This window comes from Tenrec ecaudatus, chromosome 14, assembly GCF_050624435.1.
Source record: "Tenrec ecaudatus isolate mTenEca1 chromosome 14, mTenEca1.hap1, whole genome shotgun sequence".
Classification (NCBI taxonomy): Eukaryota; Metazoa; Chordata; class Mammalia; order Afrosoricida; family Tenrecidae; genus Tenrec; species Tenrec ecaudatus.
In genome coordinates, this window is record NC_134543.1 from 83,352,700 (window position 1) to 83,367,837 (window position 15,138).

A 15,138-nucleotide genomic window follows, 5' to 3' on the forward strand; every position below is an offset into this window, starting at 1 on the left:
TCCCTCTGACTGACTTGGAGCCTCATTCTGCACAGAGCCTTGGTGGTGACCCGAGGGAGAAGGACACTCAGAGTGAGGTGTTGGCCTCAGTGAGGGCCCTGGAACCCTCCCCCACCCCCCTGCCGGTGGTGAGGGGCGCTCAGTGTGAAGAAGGAGGGCATCTCCCTGGTATCTCCAGAACCTTGGCTTGGACCCTGACGAGTACCCACTAACTGCTCAACTGGCCGGAGGCCCCATTCCTTGCAGGCCTGCATCCGTCCCTCTGGGGTGCGCCCTGCTCCTCCTTGAGTTACCCCCATCCCCCACCCCCAGGGAGAGAGGGGAAAAAAGGAAGAGAGGAGAGGCACTGACCACAAAGGAAAAGCAAGGCCAGCAGAGGAGGGAGCCCAGGAGCCGGCAGGAGTGGGTGACAGGAGAGCAGAGAGGGCAGGTCTAGGGCAGTCGGGGGCAGCGGGCACCAAGAGACGCCAGGCCAAGCATCTCAACGGGCGCCCCAAGAGCGGGGCGGCGGGGGCGGGGAGCCAAGGGGGCGGGCCAGCCATGTCCCACGCGACCTACTACGAGTGTGAGCCCCGGGGTGGCCAGCAGCCGCTGGAGTTCCCGGGGGCCCGCGCAGGGCCCGGGGGCCTGGGAGACATGTGCGAGCAGGAGACCTCCATCGACCTGTCGGCCTACATCGAGTCTGGGGAGGAACAGCTCCTGTCCGACCTCTTCGCTGTGAAGCCAGCTCCGGAGGCCCGCGGCCTCAAGGTCCCGGGGACCCCTGCTTTTCCTCACTACCTGCCACCGGACCCTCGGCCCTTTGCCTACCCAGCACACACCTTCGGCCCCGACAGGAAGGCCTTGGGGCCTGGCATCTACAGCAGCCCGGGGAGCTACGACCCCAGGGCTGTGGCCGTGAAGGAGGAGCCTCGGGGACCGGAGGGCAGCAGAGGTGCTGGCCGCAGCAGCGGTGGCTATAACCCTCTGCAGTACCAGGTAGCACACTGTGGGCAGACGGCCATGCACCTGTCCCCCGCCCTGGCGGCCCCCAACCAGCCCCTGCGCGTCCTCAAGGTAAGAGGTGACCAGTACTCCTCCCTGCGACCCAGGGCTGGAGAGAGGCTGGTGGGAGGGGGAAACGTTGAATTCCTGCTAATGGAGTCGGTTTGGGGATTGCCCTTTGGAACACACGCGCACGGCTGTGTGGGGCCCCACTTGACTTCTCTGGGAACCTACTCTCACCCTGGGCCCCACCATGTGGCTGGACCCCAACGTGTGACCGGCTGACCTGCCCTGATCTCTACCCTCTTTCCCACTTCTCTGCTGCCCACCCTATGCTCCCCTCCTCCTGTTCCCCTGCCACATGCTTCCAGAAGTGCCCGCAGGTGGTAGATGGACGGAGTCCTGGACAGGGGGTTGGGGTGCCAAGCAGGTGTCTGGGCCACTTCTTCCCCAGAGGCGGGACCAGGCCGGTTTTGAGCGGGGCGGTAGCCGCTGGCTGCAGCCGCCTCGCCTGCTGCTCTGCCAGCCTGTCTCTCTCTCTGCCCCTCCGTGCCTTCCCCTCAGGGCCCTATGGCCTCCGGGGGACAGCCCTGCAGCCCCCTCCTCAAGGCGCCCTCCCCGGCGGGCTCCTCGCACAAGGGCAAGAAAGCCGTGAACAAAGACAGCCTGGAGTACCGGCTGCGGAGGGAGCGCAACAACATCGCCGTGCGCAAGAGCCGCGACAAGGCCAAGAGGCGGATCCTGGAGACGCAGCAGAAGGTGCTGGAATACATGACCGAGAACGAGAGCCTCCGCCGGCGCGTGGAGCAGCTCACCCAGGAGCTGGACACGCTGCGAAACCTCTTCCGCCAGATCCCCGAGGCCGCCAACCTTATTAAGGGTGTGGGGGACTGCGGCTGAGCCTCGGGGCCCCAGCCTGCCTGGCCCAGCTTGACCTTGGGGGAACCCTCCCTGGCTGGGGCCTGGAGCTGCTCCCAGCCCTAGACCGCAAACCATGGACTGATGATGGAAGCAGCAGGGTGGGGTGGCAAGGAGGGTGAGCCCCACCATAAGTGACCCTGCGCCTGAATAAAATTGCACTCTAACTTGGTGCTGGGGCTGGGTCCCACTCGTGTGTGTGTGTGTGTGTGTGTGTGTGCTCATGTACATGTTTGTATATGTGGCGTGGGGACCATCACCCCACCCCCCAGAGCAAGAACCGTATATGGCTGGGTCTGTATCCCTCTTATGTCCATCCCCAAATGAATGTGCAGAAATAGGGACACACTGCCAAGGGCTGGTCCCCATGGCCAGCTGTGCTCTTCCCCTCCCTGGGACCACTTCTGGTCTCTGGAAGCAGGGGCAGCCGCTCCACCCGCCAAGCCCTAGCACAGCCTCTGGATCCTCTTCTACCAAAGACAGATGTGACCGTCTGGAAGGCGTAGCACCGCGTACAAGAAACCCCTTGTGCCCAGGCTGCTGGTTCCGGCTCCGTCTTTGACCCTGAAGCCAAGGCCTGGGGGTTCCTGCCTAGGTGACCAAGGGGGATCCCACATGGCTCTTGCTTCTGCACCCACTTCTCTGCAGGCCCACAGTGCCCCTTCCACGAGACCAAGCCCCTCAGGCTCCCATTTCCCCACCCTCACACCATCCTTCTTCCCCGGTGTCCCCACCCCCTAAGATGTGAACGTCTGAGTGCGCAGGGCAGGCGGGGAGGGAGTGTGTTGGGGAAAGCCTTAAGGTCTGATTTGTATATGAAAAAAAAAAAAAATGTTGACAATGAGGAGGAAAACAACAGCCTACCGGTGCCAGGAAACCCCAAAGCCAGAGTGCTTCCTTTTTCCAGGAAGGACAGCTGGGAAATGGAGCCCAGGTGGTCTGTGGACCAGGCATTCCATGACCACCCACAAGGCCAATAGTTCAACCCACCACAGGAGGGTCTTGGTTCCCCCCTAAAGATTTGCAGTCTCAGAAGCGTGATAGAGGGATACTGAGTCAGAGGGGACTCAATAGGGTAGGTTTGGTGTTAAAAACTCCAAACCCAGACTCACAGGCTTCGAGCGTGGTGGGACATTGCGGTGGACGGGGGGGAGCGGGGGAGGAGGAAGAGGAAGAGGACATGGCCCTGGCCATGGGGTTCTGGGCTCTGGTCAGCAGGTAGGAGGTGGTAGGGGAGCCCCTGCTCCAGCTCCTCAGCTGCACGAGGGTTCACACGACTCCCTCCCCTTGGCTCTGCTGGGACACCATTTCCTCCAGCCCCCATCGGCTCCCCCAGAGGAGCAATGAGGACAACTGAGAGCAGGACCACTGCGATTTGAATGTGGTGTTCAAAGAACACCCAAATCACACCATGTCCTGGGTCACAGCATGTACTATGGAATGTATGCAGCCGGGCAGACCTGTGGAGGAATATGTGTTAGGTGGGTGGAGGGGCATTTTCCTAGAGCAGAAAGATCCTTAGAGGAGACCTCACGGAACCATCACGTCGCACCGGTGAGGAAAATGCCACCTTGGAGAGGGGAGGGGGGTTGCCTAAAGGATAGCACTGCTGGTTAGTGAGAGGCACAAACCGAACAGGAGCCTCATAAAATCACAGATCTCATGAGGTGCTGGGGAGACCTCAGGAGATCGTCTGGTGGGCTCTGGCCTCAAACAAGCCAGATAGTGTGAGCCACATTCTCTAGATAAAGCAGTTGAGGGCCAGAAGGGATAAGAGCGTCTCTTACGCTCCGACCCTTTCCTGTCTCGGCCCAGGGCACCTGCCCTCCCCCTTTCCGGCTCCTCCTCCTCCTTGGCACAGGGTGGGGCACGAAAGTCTCACCCAACAGGTCATGTCAGAGGCCCTCGGGCAGAATGAGATCCAAAGCCTGGCCTCGGCCACCCCCAGCCACTCCGAGGACACTCCTGGGAAAGTCTTCCTCGAGAGAGGAGAGGTCACCGAGGAGCAGAGACTGGGTCCTGGAGCTGCCAGTGTTTCCTCAGTCAGTCTCCACCCCGCCCCATCCCTAAAGGGTTAGAGCCTGCCTCCTGTGGCACCATGGGTACCCAGCCTACCACCCAGGATCAATCCTTTACCTGCCCCGGCTTCCATGTCCCTAAGTGCCCACCCACCCAGACAGATGGCCAGACCTGACCCAGATAGAGGACACATTCCCTCGCCGGCCCGCCCGCCCGCCTGCTTCAGGCCTGTTGAGGGACTCCCTCGGGGAGTTGCCTGCATTTGGCAGAGGGAGAGGTGATCTCTGTAGCCTTCTAGGGGAATCCTGGAACCTCCCTTTCTGCCCAGAAGGCTAAGTTCCATAGGGGAGTGGGGGTGGGGTGTTAGTATAAAACAAGGTCAGTGGCTGATCTTCAGATTTCTTCCTCACAGCTCAAGGTCAAAGCCCCTTGACTTTTTTCCTCCTTATTTTGAAAGAGGAAAGCTGTTTACTATGTTAGCCTGAACTTATTTTCAGGGTGCTGGTGCCGGGATTGCTTCAGTTTCGTTCCCACGGCTCTGAATTGCATCCACCCGGGCCCCTGCCAGCCCTCGGTGGGTGCCTTCCAGAGACTTTCTAGGGAGCACTGAATCTGAAGGAGAGCCAAGCCCCCATCTGGGACCTGGTTCCCAGAACAAGGCAGAGTAGCTCAACACACCCTAATCCTTGCAGTCAGATCTCCCTCACAGGGAGAGAGAAGATGGGGAGCCAGCCAGGAGCCCACTTGCTTTTTAACCTGACCTGGATCAGTTTGGGCCAAAGTCACTGATCTCTGGTTCGTGTGTTTCTTGGGCAATCACTGTGTGCTAGGTCTCTGCTAGGTGCTGAAAACACCAGGGAGAACCGGCAGGGTGGGGACCCCAGTTCTCAGCTGAAGGGGTGGAAGAAAAAGTCAGTAAGCAAATGTTCTAGGTGTCCTCCTTTGCCCACCCCCACTCCCCCCACCCCACCCAGCTCCCCTCTCTGCCCTTCATCACCCTACTCTGTCCACCTTCTCTGAACAGGGCTGCAGCAGGTCAAGGGGAGCCCGGGAGGAGAGTGACTCTCGGAGTTTACCTGGCTCCCTCCTGGACAGGCGCCCCACCACACAGCTCCCTCACCCAGGTTTCCCCACCTGCAGGTTCCACATCAGGCAGGTGCCCCTTTGGGAAACACCCCCAGGAAGGCTTTTTTCATTGGGGTGGTCTAAGAAGGGCCTCTCTGAGAGGCGACAGTTTTAAGTTATGAGGAGTGAGCTGTGACAAATTGGGGGGGTGCCCCCCGAGAGACTAACTGCAAAGGGCTGAGGCGTCCAGTGATGCAGAACAAGAAAGGGAGGCAAGTGACATCCCCTCTGTTTGGCGGGTGGGGTTGGCTGTGAGGGCCTGGGCTTGGTCAGAGAACTGGCTTCCCTGTCCCCCAGCCTAAGCCCCTGCGGTCACCTCGGGTCACGTCACCTTCACCAGAGCAGAGCTGCTACAAGGGAAGGAGAAGGCAGGAGATGGGGGCCCAGGGAAAGCTCCACAGTTGGAGGTGGGGGGTGGCTGGGCTTGTGCAGTGACTTTTAAATACGCGCAAATCGGGGTTCAAAGAGCACTCGCAGCCATCCCCACGGCTCTAGAATCCACAGCTCAGTCGACAGGTCTGGGGACCCTGAGTGCAGAGACCTCCAGGCCCCAGGGCAGCTGCGGAGGAGAAGGAAGGCAGTGGGTGACACTGTGCTGGAGGGAGGAAGCGGCCCAAGGTGAGCCAGCCAAGGTCAGGCAGCGGTGGCGGTAGTGGCTTGTGAAAGCTGTCCCCCCCCTGCTCGGAGCACACCTCCCCCCTCCCCAGGGATTGCCACATGCCTGGCCCCCAGGGCCCCCCTCCCAGTGTTGCAAGATCCCGGTTGGGGTTGTGGGGGGTGGAAAGGGGCCTCTTTGTCTCCGCCCCTACCCTTCCCCAAGGCAGCCAGGGGGCTCCGGGATGCAGACGGCTGTCTAGGAGATGCTGAGGCAACTATAGGCAGAGCTGGCTGAGTCCCCCCCCCCCCTCCAGAGACCGGCCACTTCCCATCACCACCACGCAGACCCACCATCCTCCCTGAAGCCAGGCGAGGCTGCTCAAAAGTGGGCGTGGTTCAACCTGGACCCAGCTCTTGGCTGCCTCTGTCTCTTGCTCCCATAAGCAGGCGCCCTCTGGTCCCAGGAAACCCACAGTGCAGTGGAACACAGGACGACCTCCAGGGGCCTTCAGTGAAAGAGGGTCGGAGAGCAGCCTTAGCATGAGGAGAGGGCGTGGGAGGTGGGGTGACAAAGGGGGACCCATCACAAGGTTGCCCAGGGGGGCGAACAACAGGAAGGTGGATGAAGGGAGACAACGGACAATGTCAGACAGGAAGCAGCCACAATAACATATCATTGATGAAGGATTCACGAAGAGGGGAGGGGGGAGAAGAGGAGCTGATCCCAAGGGCTCGAGGCGAAAGGAAACGTTTTGGAAACACTGATGGCAACACATGGACAAGTGTGCTTCACACAACTGAATGATGGATTGTCATAGGATTTGTAAGAGCCCCCCCCCCAATGAAATGATTAATTAAAAATAAAAAAAGAAAGAGGGTGGGGTTTTCAGAGCAAAAAACTGTAAAAAAAAAACAAAAAAACATCCACACCCCTAATTGCCCTCATTCCAACTCAGGGCAAGCTTGTGTGTGACAGAGCGGAACTGCTGGGGGGGGGTAGGGGGGAGGCTGTAATCCTTAGGGAAGCCTTTCTTCTGTAGTGCTGGATGGATTAAAATCACCAACCTTTAGGGGAGTAGCTGAGTGCTGTTTATACTACAAAAAAAAAAAACCCCAATACACGGCCATCGAGTCTGAGCAACCCTATAGGACAGGGTGGAATGGTTCCTGTGAGCTTCTGAAAGGGCACCTCTCTACAGGAGCCGAAGGCCACGGCTTTCTTCCTCCAGGCGGTTAGTGGTTTCGAACCGCTGCCCTTGAAGTTAGCAGCTCGATACCTAACCATTAAGCCACCGAAAACCAAAACCAAACTCCCTGCCATCAAGCCGATTGTGACTCACGGTGAGCACAACAACCTCTGTGGGCTTCCAAGACAGTACCTCTTTATGGGAGTACGGAGCCTTGTCTTTCTCCGAAGGAGCAGCTGGTAGTTTCGAGCTGCTGACCTTGTGGTTTACAGCCCAACTAGTAACCACTATATTCCAGGGACCTTAGAACAGCTGCAACTGACCATCCTTCTTTGACTTTGGAAAGTAGCAGAGCTGCCCTAGGGCTGAGTCCACCCTAGTAGAAAGAGACCCACCTGAAGACCTCGTGCCTCTTCTCTTTGGGACAGAAGCAGGCCTCTGAGGTAGGTAGAGGCAAACTAGACACATCATAAGGCATCCCTGCAGGCCAAACTTTGCCCTGCTTTCCCCACACCTGTCACTGTCCACCCCTGGCCCGGCCTGGCCTGGCCATCCCGTCCTGCTGCAATCGGGACGGTTTGCAAAACGCCTGCTAGCTCCCGCTTTGTCACCGTCTGAGGTTAGGACTGGGCTCAGGAGATAAGCCCAGGCCCCACCCGACTGTCCAGACCTAGACTGCCGGCCTGCTGCAATCAGGACCGTTTGCAAAACCCCTGCTGGGCTCCAGCTCTGTCACCATCTGAGGTTAGGGCTGTGCCCTGGAGATAAAGTCCCCTGGAGATACAGCCCCGCCTCCTGGCCCTGCCTTCAGACCTGCGGGCAATACAGCCCCAAGAAACAAAGCCCCTGAGGGAGCCACGCAGGGTCTGGGAACCTTTCTGGGGCCCAGTACACTGGGCCCGGGACCCTAATCCTCTCCTTCCCACGTCTCGCCTCCCCTTTACCCACTGCCATCCCCCCGCCTTTCTCTCCCCTCACCTTCCATATTCTCCTGATCCCTCTTCCTCCCACACCTACCTGCTGCCTTCCCTCCTCATTCATTCATTTATTCAAAGGAAACCCAGACCAGTGGCTTACAACTCCTGGAGACCAGAGAGCTCAGTAAACCCCCTCTCTGGCCCAGGTGCTTGCTTCTGGCCCAGGGCTGCAGGAAAAACCAGAAAGACACTCCTTGTTCTTGTGGGATTGAGAGATGAGGGGGTGGGGGCAAACACAGACTACAACTAAACACACAGTTCTGGGTGGGAACAGGCTGGCTGGTGATGCATATTAGCCAGGACACCTGACTTCAGCATGGAGCTGTGAAAGGCCCTATGGAGGCAGTAGCTAGTAGGCAGGTATCTGAAAGGTGAGCAGAAGTTAGGGTGAAGCGGGTGGAGGGCAGGTTTCCCATCAGAAAACAGTGTATATAGTACCTGAAGCCGGTCCTTTCCACTCCACCACAGGAGGCTCAGGTGGCCAGACCTGAGAGAGACAGGGAGAGGAGGGATGAGGTCAGAGAGGAGGCCACAGGCAGATCTCACTCAGATGGGATTTAGAGCCCCAGTGGAAGGGCCTGGCTTCCAAAGGAACAGGACATGTCTTCTCTTTCAATTAGAAATGGAGGAGATGGCAGCAGCAGCTACAACTAGGCTTGTAGGTGGCTAAAGGTGCTTCTTTCTAAAGCTTTCTCTGTCCCCCATGAAAGAAGAGGCAACCAGAAGCGAGCTTGTAGTTGTTAGGTGCCGTCCAATCGGTTCTGACCCGCAACGACCCTAGGCACAACAGAAGAGGGCGCTGCCCCATCCTGCCCTATTCTCACCATTGCTCCCAGCTTGAGGCCATGGTGGCAGCCACGGGGTCCGTCCATCTCTTTGAGGCCCTTCCTCTTTTTCTGCTGCCCCTCCACTTGCCAAGCATGATGTCCTGAAGCTGTAAAACCCGAGTTACTGAGAGTAGAAAAGGGAATTCACTGCTGCCACCGGCGGCTTGTCAGCACTCAGTGGAAGTTGATGACAATTTTAGTGGCAACGAACTGTCCTTCGGAATGATGTCCATCAGTGGCCTTTGCTGTTGAGGAGCAAGTGTTGGATTCATCTGGACTTGGGGCTTAATCGAGAGCGGTGGCAAAGACGGATAAGGAAGGGCTTCCCTGGCATTCACAAAAGAGGGCAGGGAGCCTGGGACCCAAGGTGGCTCCGGAGAGTCACTACAAGAACACAGCCGATGAAAATGGTGGAAGGGCCCGTGGAGCCTTGGTAGGTGAGAACAGCTGCTGTGAGCCCACTTGAGCAAGGAACCTTTTATTCATAACAAATGTTGATGACAGCTTTGTCCAGACTCATCACACACCCAAAGATCTGTCCATGAGTCCACTTATTTATTTTTTTAATGAACTGACAAGCCTATGGCTCTCTAGAAATGGAAACCTTACTCAGGAATATATATACATGATAGATAGATAGATAGATTGATAGATAGAAATTCTACACAGGAGTAAACCATGATAAACAGAACATGAGTGAACCTGAAATGACATTGTGAAAGTGGGAACAAACGGAGTTTTTTGCTACCACCTCTAGGGTTACATACCAAGGAAGAGAGAAGAGGTGAGCAGGAGAAACGGTTTGGCTACAAAAAAGCAGGAGGAGGGGGTTTTACAGATGGGCCTGTTCTGCAGCATGGTGTGGTGGTGTTTATGTGAATTCATGCCTGTTGTCAAAATCATATTTAAAAAAAGGTGAATTGTGCTATATTAAAATTTTTCTTTTTCTAAAAATATTTCTTTAAAAAAATTCTTTTAAGTTTTATTGGCACTTGATCTACCTGTCTTGCAATTCAACAATCCAGTCACATCAAGAAGGGTTGTATGACCATCACCACAATCAACTCTGGAACATTTCTTCCACATACTCATTGTCATTCGTGTCATTATTGTTTTAATTGTTGCAAAAATACCCACAACAAAACGTAACATTCTCCAGTGCAATAACTTCGACATGTGCAATCCAACACTATTGATCATACTCCTGGTGTTGTCCAACGATGATTGATAGCCTGATCCAAGTCATTCCGCCACCATTAACAGAAACTCAGTGCCCCAAAACAAGAACTCTTCCTCCTTCACCATGGTTGGCAAAGTCTGGCTTCTTTCTTGTTTTTTTTTTTTTTCTTTTCTTCTTTTACATTTTATTAGGGACTCATACAACTCATACCACAATCCATACATATACATACATCAATTGTATAAAGCTCATCCATACATTCCCTGCCCCAATCATTCTCAAGGCATTTGCTCTCCACTTAAGCCCCTTGCATCAGGTCCTCTTTTTTTTCCCCCCTCCTCCCTCCCCCATCCCCCCTCCCTCATATGCCCTTGGTAATTTATACATCGTTGTTTTGTCATATCTTGCCCTATCCGGAGTCTCCCTTCCCCCCTTCTCTGTTGTCCCTCTCCCAGGGAAGAGGTCACATGTGGATCCTTGTAATCAGTTCCCCCTTTCCAACCCACTCACCCTCCACTCTCCCAGCATCGTCCCTCACACCCTTGGTCCTGAAGGTATCATCCACCCTGGATTCCCTGTACCTCCAACCCTCATATGCACCAGTGTACAGCCTCTGTCCTATCCAGCCCTGCAAGGTAGAATTCGGATCATGGTAGTTGGGGGGAGGAAGCATCCAGGATCCGGGGGAAAGCTGTGTTCTTCATCGATACTACCTCACACCCTAATTAACCCATCTCCTCTCCTAAACCCCTCTATGAGGGGATCTCCATTGGTCGACACTTGGGCCTTGGGTCTCCACTCTGCACTTCCCCCTTCATTTAATATGATATATATATACATATATATACATACATATATACATATACACATATATACACATACATACACACACTTATATCTTTTTTTTTTTTTTGCATGATGCCTTATACCTGGTCCCTTGGGCACCTCGTGATCGCACTGGCCGGTGTGCTTCTTCCATGTGGGCTTATTTGCTTCTGAGCTAGATGGCCGCTTGTTCACCTTCAAGCCTTTAAGACCCCAGACACTATCTCTTTTGATAGCCGGGCACCATCAGCTTTCTTCACCACATTTGCTTATGCACCCATTTGTCTTCAGCGATCCTATCATGGAGGTGTGCAGTCAATGATATGATTTTTTGTTCTTTGATGCCTGGTAACTGATCCCTTTGGGACCACTCGCTCACTCAGGCTGGTGTGTTCTTCCATGTGGACTTTGTTGCTTCTGAGCTAGATGGCCGCTTGTTTATCTTCAAGCCTTTAAGACCCCAGTCACTATCTCTTTTGATAGCCGGGCACCATCAGCTTTCTTCACCACATTTACTTGTTCACACACTTTGGCTCCAGCCGTTGTGTCGGGAGAGTGAGCATCATAGAGTTCCAATTTAATAAAAGAAGGTATTCATGCATTGAGGGAGTGTTTGAGTAGAGGCCCAAGGTCCTTCCGCCACCTTAATACTTGACCTATAAATATAGACACATAGATCTTGAATGCCCTCTTTTTTTTTTAAAGTAGTTTTCATGATATAATATTTACATGTCATGCCCTTCCAAGTTAAATAGCTTTTAAAAAGAGTTGTGGATGTGAAAGCAATCTGGCTGTGACATCTGTCACCCGTTGATTGCCAGGGTTGATTGGGCTGAGCTGGCTGGTGTCTCCTTCCTCCCTCACCAATCTATGTGGGTCCCTCCCGAAGCTGCACACTCGGATGAAGAGGACGACCTTCCCCGATAGAAGGACAGTCCTTCAGTCAAGGGAATACCCCTGCTAGAACCTCCAAACAAGTCTTAAGAGTTGTATGTACATCATCACAGTCCATTCTAAAGTGCCCTTCCCTCCCGCATTCACTGTTTGTTCCCCAAACCCCCTCACTCCTCCACCCCCACCCCACCTCCACCTCCCTGATAAACCATTGCATCAGTTACGGTCTCTGTGCATCCTCTCCTCCTGCGCTTCACCAACTGGGAATCCCAACAGAAACAATTAAAAAAACTAACACAAAACAAAATAATAATGATATAAAAATAAGAGTAAGAAAGCAAAGACCACCATCAATACTTAAAAAATCAGAGAAGAGACTGGCCCTGTGTCCCGCCTCACTGAGCATCCGCTCCCGCCAAGACCTCGCCAAAATGCCGTCTCAAATGAAACATGCCATGGAAACAATGATGTTCATGTTCCACAAATTTGCTGGGGACAAATGCTACTTAACGAAGGAGGACCTGCGGGTGCTAATGGAGAAGGAGTTCCCTGGATTTCTGGAAAACCAAAAAGACCCTCTCTCTGGTCATGGACAAAATAATGAAGGACCTGGACCAGTGCCGAGATGGCAAAGTGGGCTTCCAGAGCTCCTTTACCTTCATCGCCGGGCTCACCATCGCCTGCAACGACTATTTCGTCGTGCACATGAAACAGAAGGGAAAGAACTAAGAGGAGGCAGACTGGAAGAATCGCTCCCACCCTGATCAGAGGGATCCCAAAGATTTGCTTTAGGGGTCTGTCCCCCAGCTTCTCCTCCATGAGGATTGCATGAGCAGGCTGGGGCCCTTTAGGATAACATGTACAAATCGAAGCCAAGTCCCATCTGATAAGTAGAGAAAGGAAAGTCAATTCCATGCCAGATAAGCTTTTGATTTTTTTATTAATTAATCTTTTATTGGGGCTCATACAACTCTTATCACAATCCATACATACATCAATTGAGCAAAGCACCCTTATACATTCATTGCACTCATCATTCTCAAAATTCACCTTCCACTTGGGTTCCTGGAATCAGCTCGGTTTCCCTTTTTTTCCCCTTCCCCTCCCTACCCGCTCCCCCCTTGTCCCTTAATAGTTTATAAATAATTATTATATCTTATCTTACACTGCCCGGCATCTCCCCTCACCCACCCTCCCATTGCCCATCTCCCAGAGAGGAGGTCACACATAGATCTCCAAGATCGGTTCTCCCTTTCTACGCCCCCTTCAATCCCAGTGTCGCCACTCCTACTGCGGGTGTTGAGGGGTTCATAAATTTTGATTTTTACATTGTTTGCGTCCTCTTGCCTACAATAAACAAATTCCTTTTTTAATAAAAAAAATCAGAGAAGAAATTTCTGTCATGGGACAAGTGAGAAATATTTGAACCTGGAACAAGTATCATATTGCACCCAGGTTTGATTCACCATAATCAAGTTTACAATAAGCTCTGTCTGATCGTAAAGCTGTGAAGAGTCCCTGGCCTGTGGCTGGAGGGGATCCTCTGCACATGGCTTTGGGGCTCCCACTGTCCTCCATAGCCTTCTACATATTGGGTGTCCACAATTTAAGCTCTTTATACTTTTCCCTTCATCATATGTGGATTTTGAAATCATCATCTTTGGATCACACAGGTTGGTGTGCTTCTTTGATGGGGACTTAGTTGATGGCTTGCTAAGATGGCTGGTTATTTGAATACAAGCCTTTAAGACCCCAAACACTATTCCAATTGATAGCCGGGCACCATCTGCTTTCTTCCCCGCTCTTTGCTGTAGCACCCGTATCTTCAGTGATCTCTTCATGGAGGCAGGGGAGTATCTAGCAGGGCCATGTTATAAGAACTAGTTGCTCAATTTAAAATATAAAGCAAATTGTTTTTTAATAAGATTAGAATCATTTTCTAGTTAAATTTATCATCTTCATGGGAATACAAAAGAACTAATTGGTCTTAGATTGGGTCTAGAATTACCTGAGAGCCCAGAGTCCATCTGCTTGTCCATGGGTTCTGAAAGGCTCTGGTTCCGTTTGGAGGTCATATTATGACAAAAACAAAAACCAACAAGAACAATAAAAACAACAAAAGGCAAAAAAAAAAAAAAAGGAACAAAAAAGAAGAAACATTGTCAATCATCCCCTGGGGTATAAGGTGATTACATTGATAACATCAATAATGTATCCAATGACATAGAATTTGAGATACTGTTGATATGAGAAGTATAATCCAACTGTGAGCTACAATCCATGAATTGTTGCTTTGTGCAGATTGATTCTGTAATTGATTGAGCTCTGTTTACACTGAGCATGGGGGTGGGTGCTAGAGGAAATCTTCCTATACCAGTTCTTACAAGGGCAGATCCTTGCCTCCCAGATGAAAATCTGTCATATTAATGCAAGGGAAGCACTGAGCTCCTGAATACATGGTGGTTCTGGGTCCCCATTCTTTGGACACCCATTGGGGTCCCACCCAAAGATCAATCACCACTGGTTCCACATCTTGGGGTGGCCATTCTTTGCTTCCTCTGCCATAAGAGTATTTCAATCCTAAGTCCAATGGTGTGGGTAGTTTTGAGAAGGGGATCAGTTCTGTTCAGTCAGACTTCTGGGTTGAGTCCTTCTAGGGTGGCCCTTGGGGGATGCTATTTTGCCTGTAAGGTCAGTGTCTAAGGTCATCATAGTGCTTTGGTCAATGGCATGGTCCACTGAGGGCTAGGTAGAAACATATTCCTAGTGCCTGTACAGGAACATAAAATCAGATTTACTTTCCCCTTGGGTTCCCTACAATTATTGTTCAGCATTTCTTCCTGATTTCCTCCCTCCCCTGCTCTGAACTTGATTTTCCAGTCAGGTTCTCCTCTCATTCCTGAGGAGGGCCTGTGGATTTGTTGGAGCCTTGTCTCAATGTTGTATAGTGTGTTAGGCCAGGTTGACTAGAGAAACAAATCCAGAGACACTAGTGTGAGTGTAAGAGAGAATTTTAGGTCGAAGGGCAATTGTATATTAAGAAAACATCCCAGCCCAGTCCAGATCAAGTCCATAAGTCTAATATTAGCTCATATGTGGGATACCAGTCTATAAACTCCTCTTCAGGCTCACGCAACACATGCAATGATGCCCAATACAGGAAGATCACAGGCCAGTGGGTGGAAAGTCTTATGGATCTAGTGGCGGTGGAAGCATCTCAGCGCTGGTGTGGGTCTCCACATGGCTCCTCCAGCTCTAGGCTGCCATCAGCATAACTCCATGTGGCTTGTCAACAGGAATGTGAAGCAGAGAGAGGAAGAAGAAGTTCCCAGAATCCTCATGAGAAGAACAAGCCCACAGTAGGGGTCACTCAGACTGCGACCTGATTGACAGGCTACACGCCACCCCTTCATTCTTTTATCAAGTTGGCATAACATTGTGTAACTACCACATACAGCATCAAGGGATGGTCTCCTCCATTTCCCCCCTTCTTGAAGGAACAACCCCAGCCAATGTGAGGTCTCCTCTTTCGGGGTGAGTCTATGAAGTGCACAGAAGGGGAATGATGTATGGCTCATGGCCAGTAAGTAGCCTTTCTTCCCAAG

General features: G+C 52.7%; 1 protein-coding gene and 1 pseudogene across 1 annotated transcript; both read left to right on the top strand.

Moving 5' to 3' along the window:
• The first annotated feature begins 540 nt into the window (after positions 1–540).
• CEBPE (CCAAT enhancer binding protein epsilon) lies at positions 541–1,884 on the top strand. Its single transcript, XM_075532227.1, has 2 exons — positions 541–1,056; positions 1,549–1,884. Exons 1-2 carry the CDS (start codon positions 541–543, stop codon positions 1,882–1,884), a joined length of 852 nt encoding a protein of 283 aa, XP_075388342.1.
• A 10,068-nt stretch (positions 1,885–11,952) lies between these two features.
• Positions 11,953–12,262, top strand: LOC142426633 (protein S100-A10 pseudogene; annotated as a pseudogene).
• Positions 12,263–15,138: the final 2,876 nt, after the last annotated feature.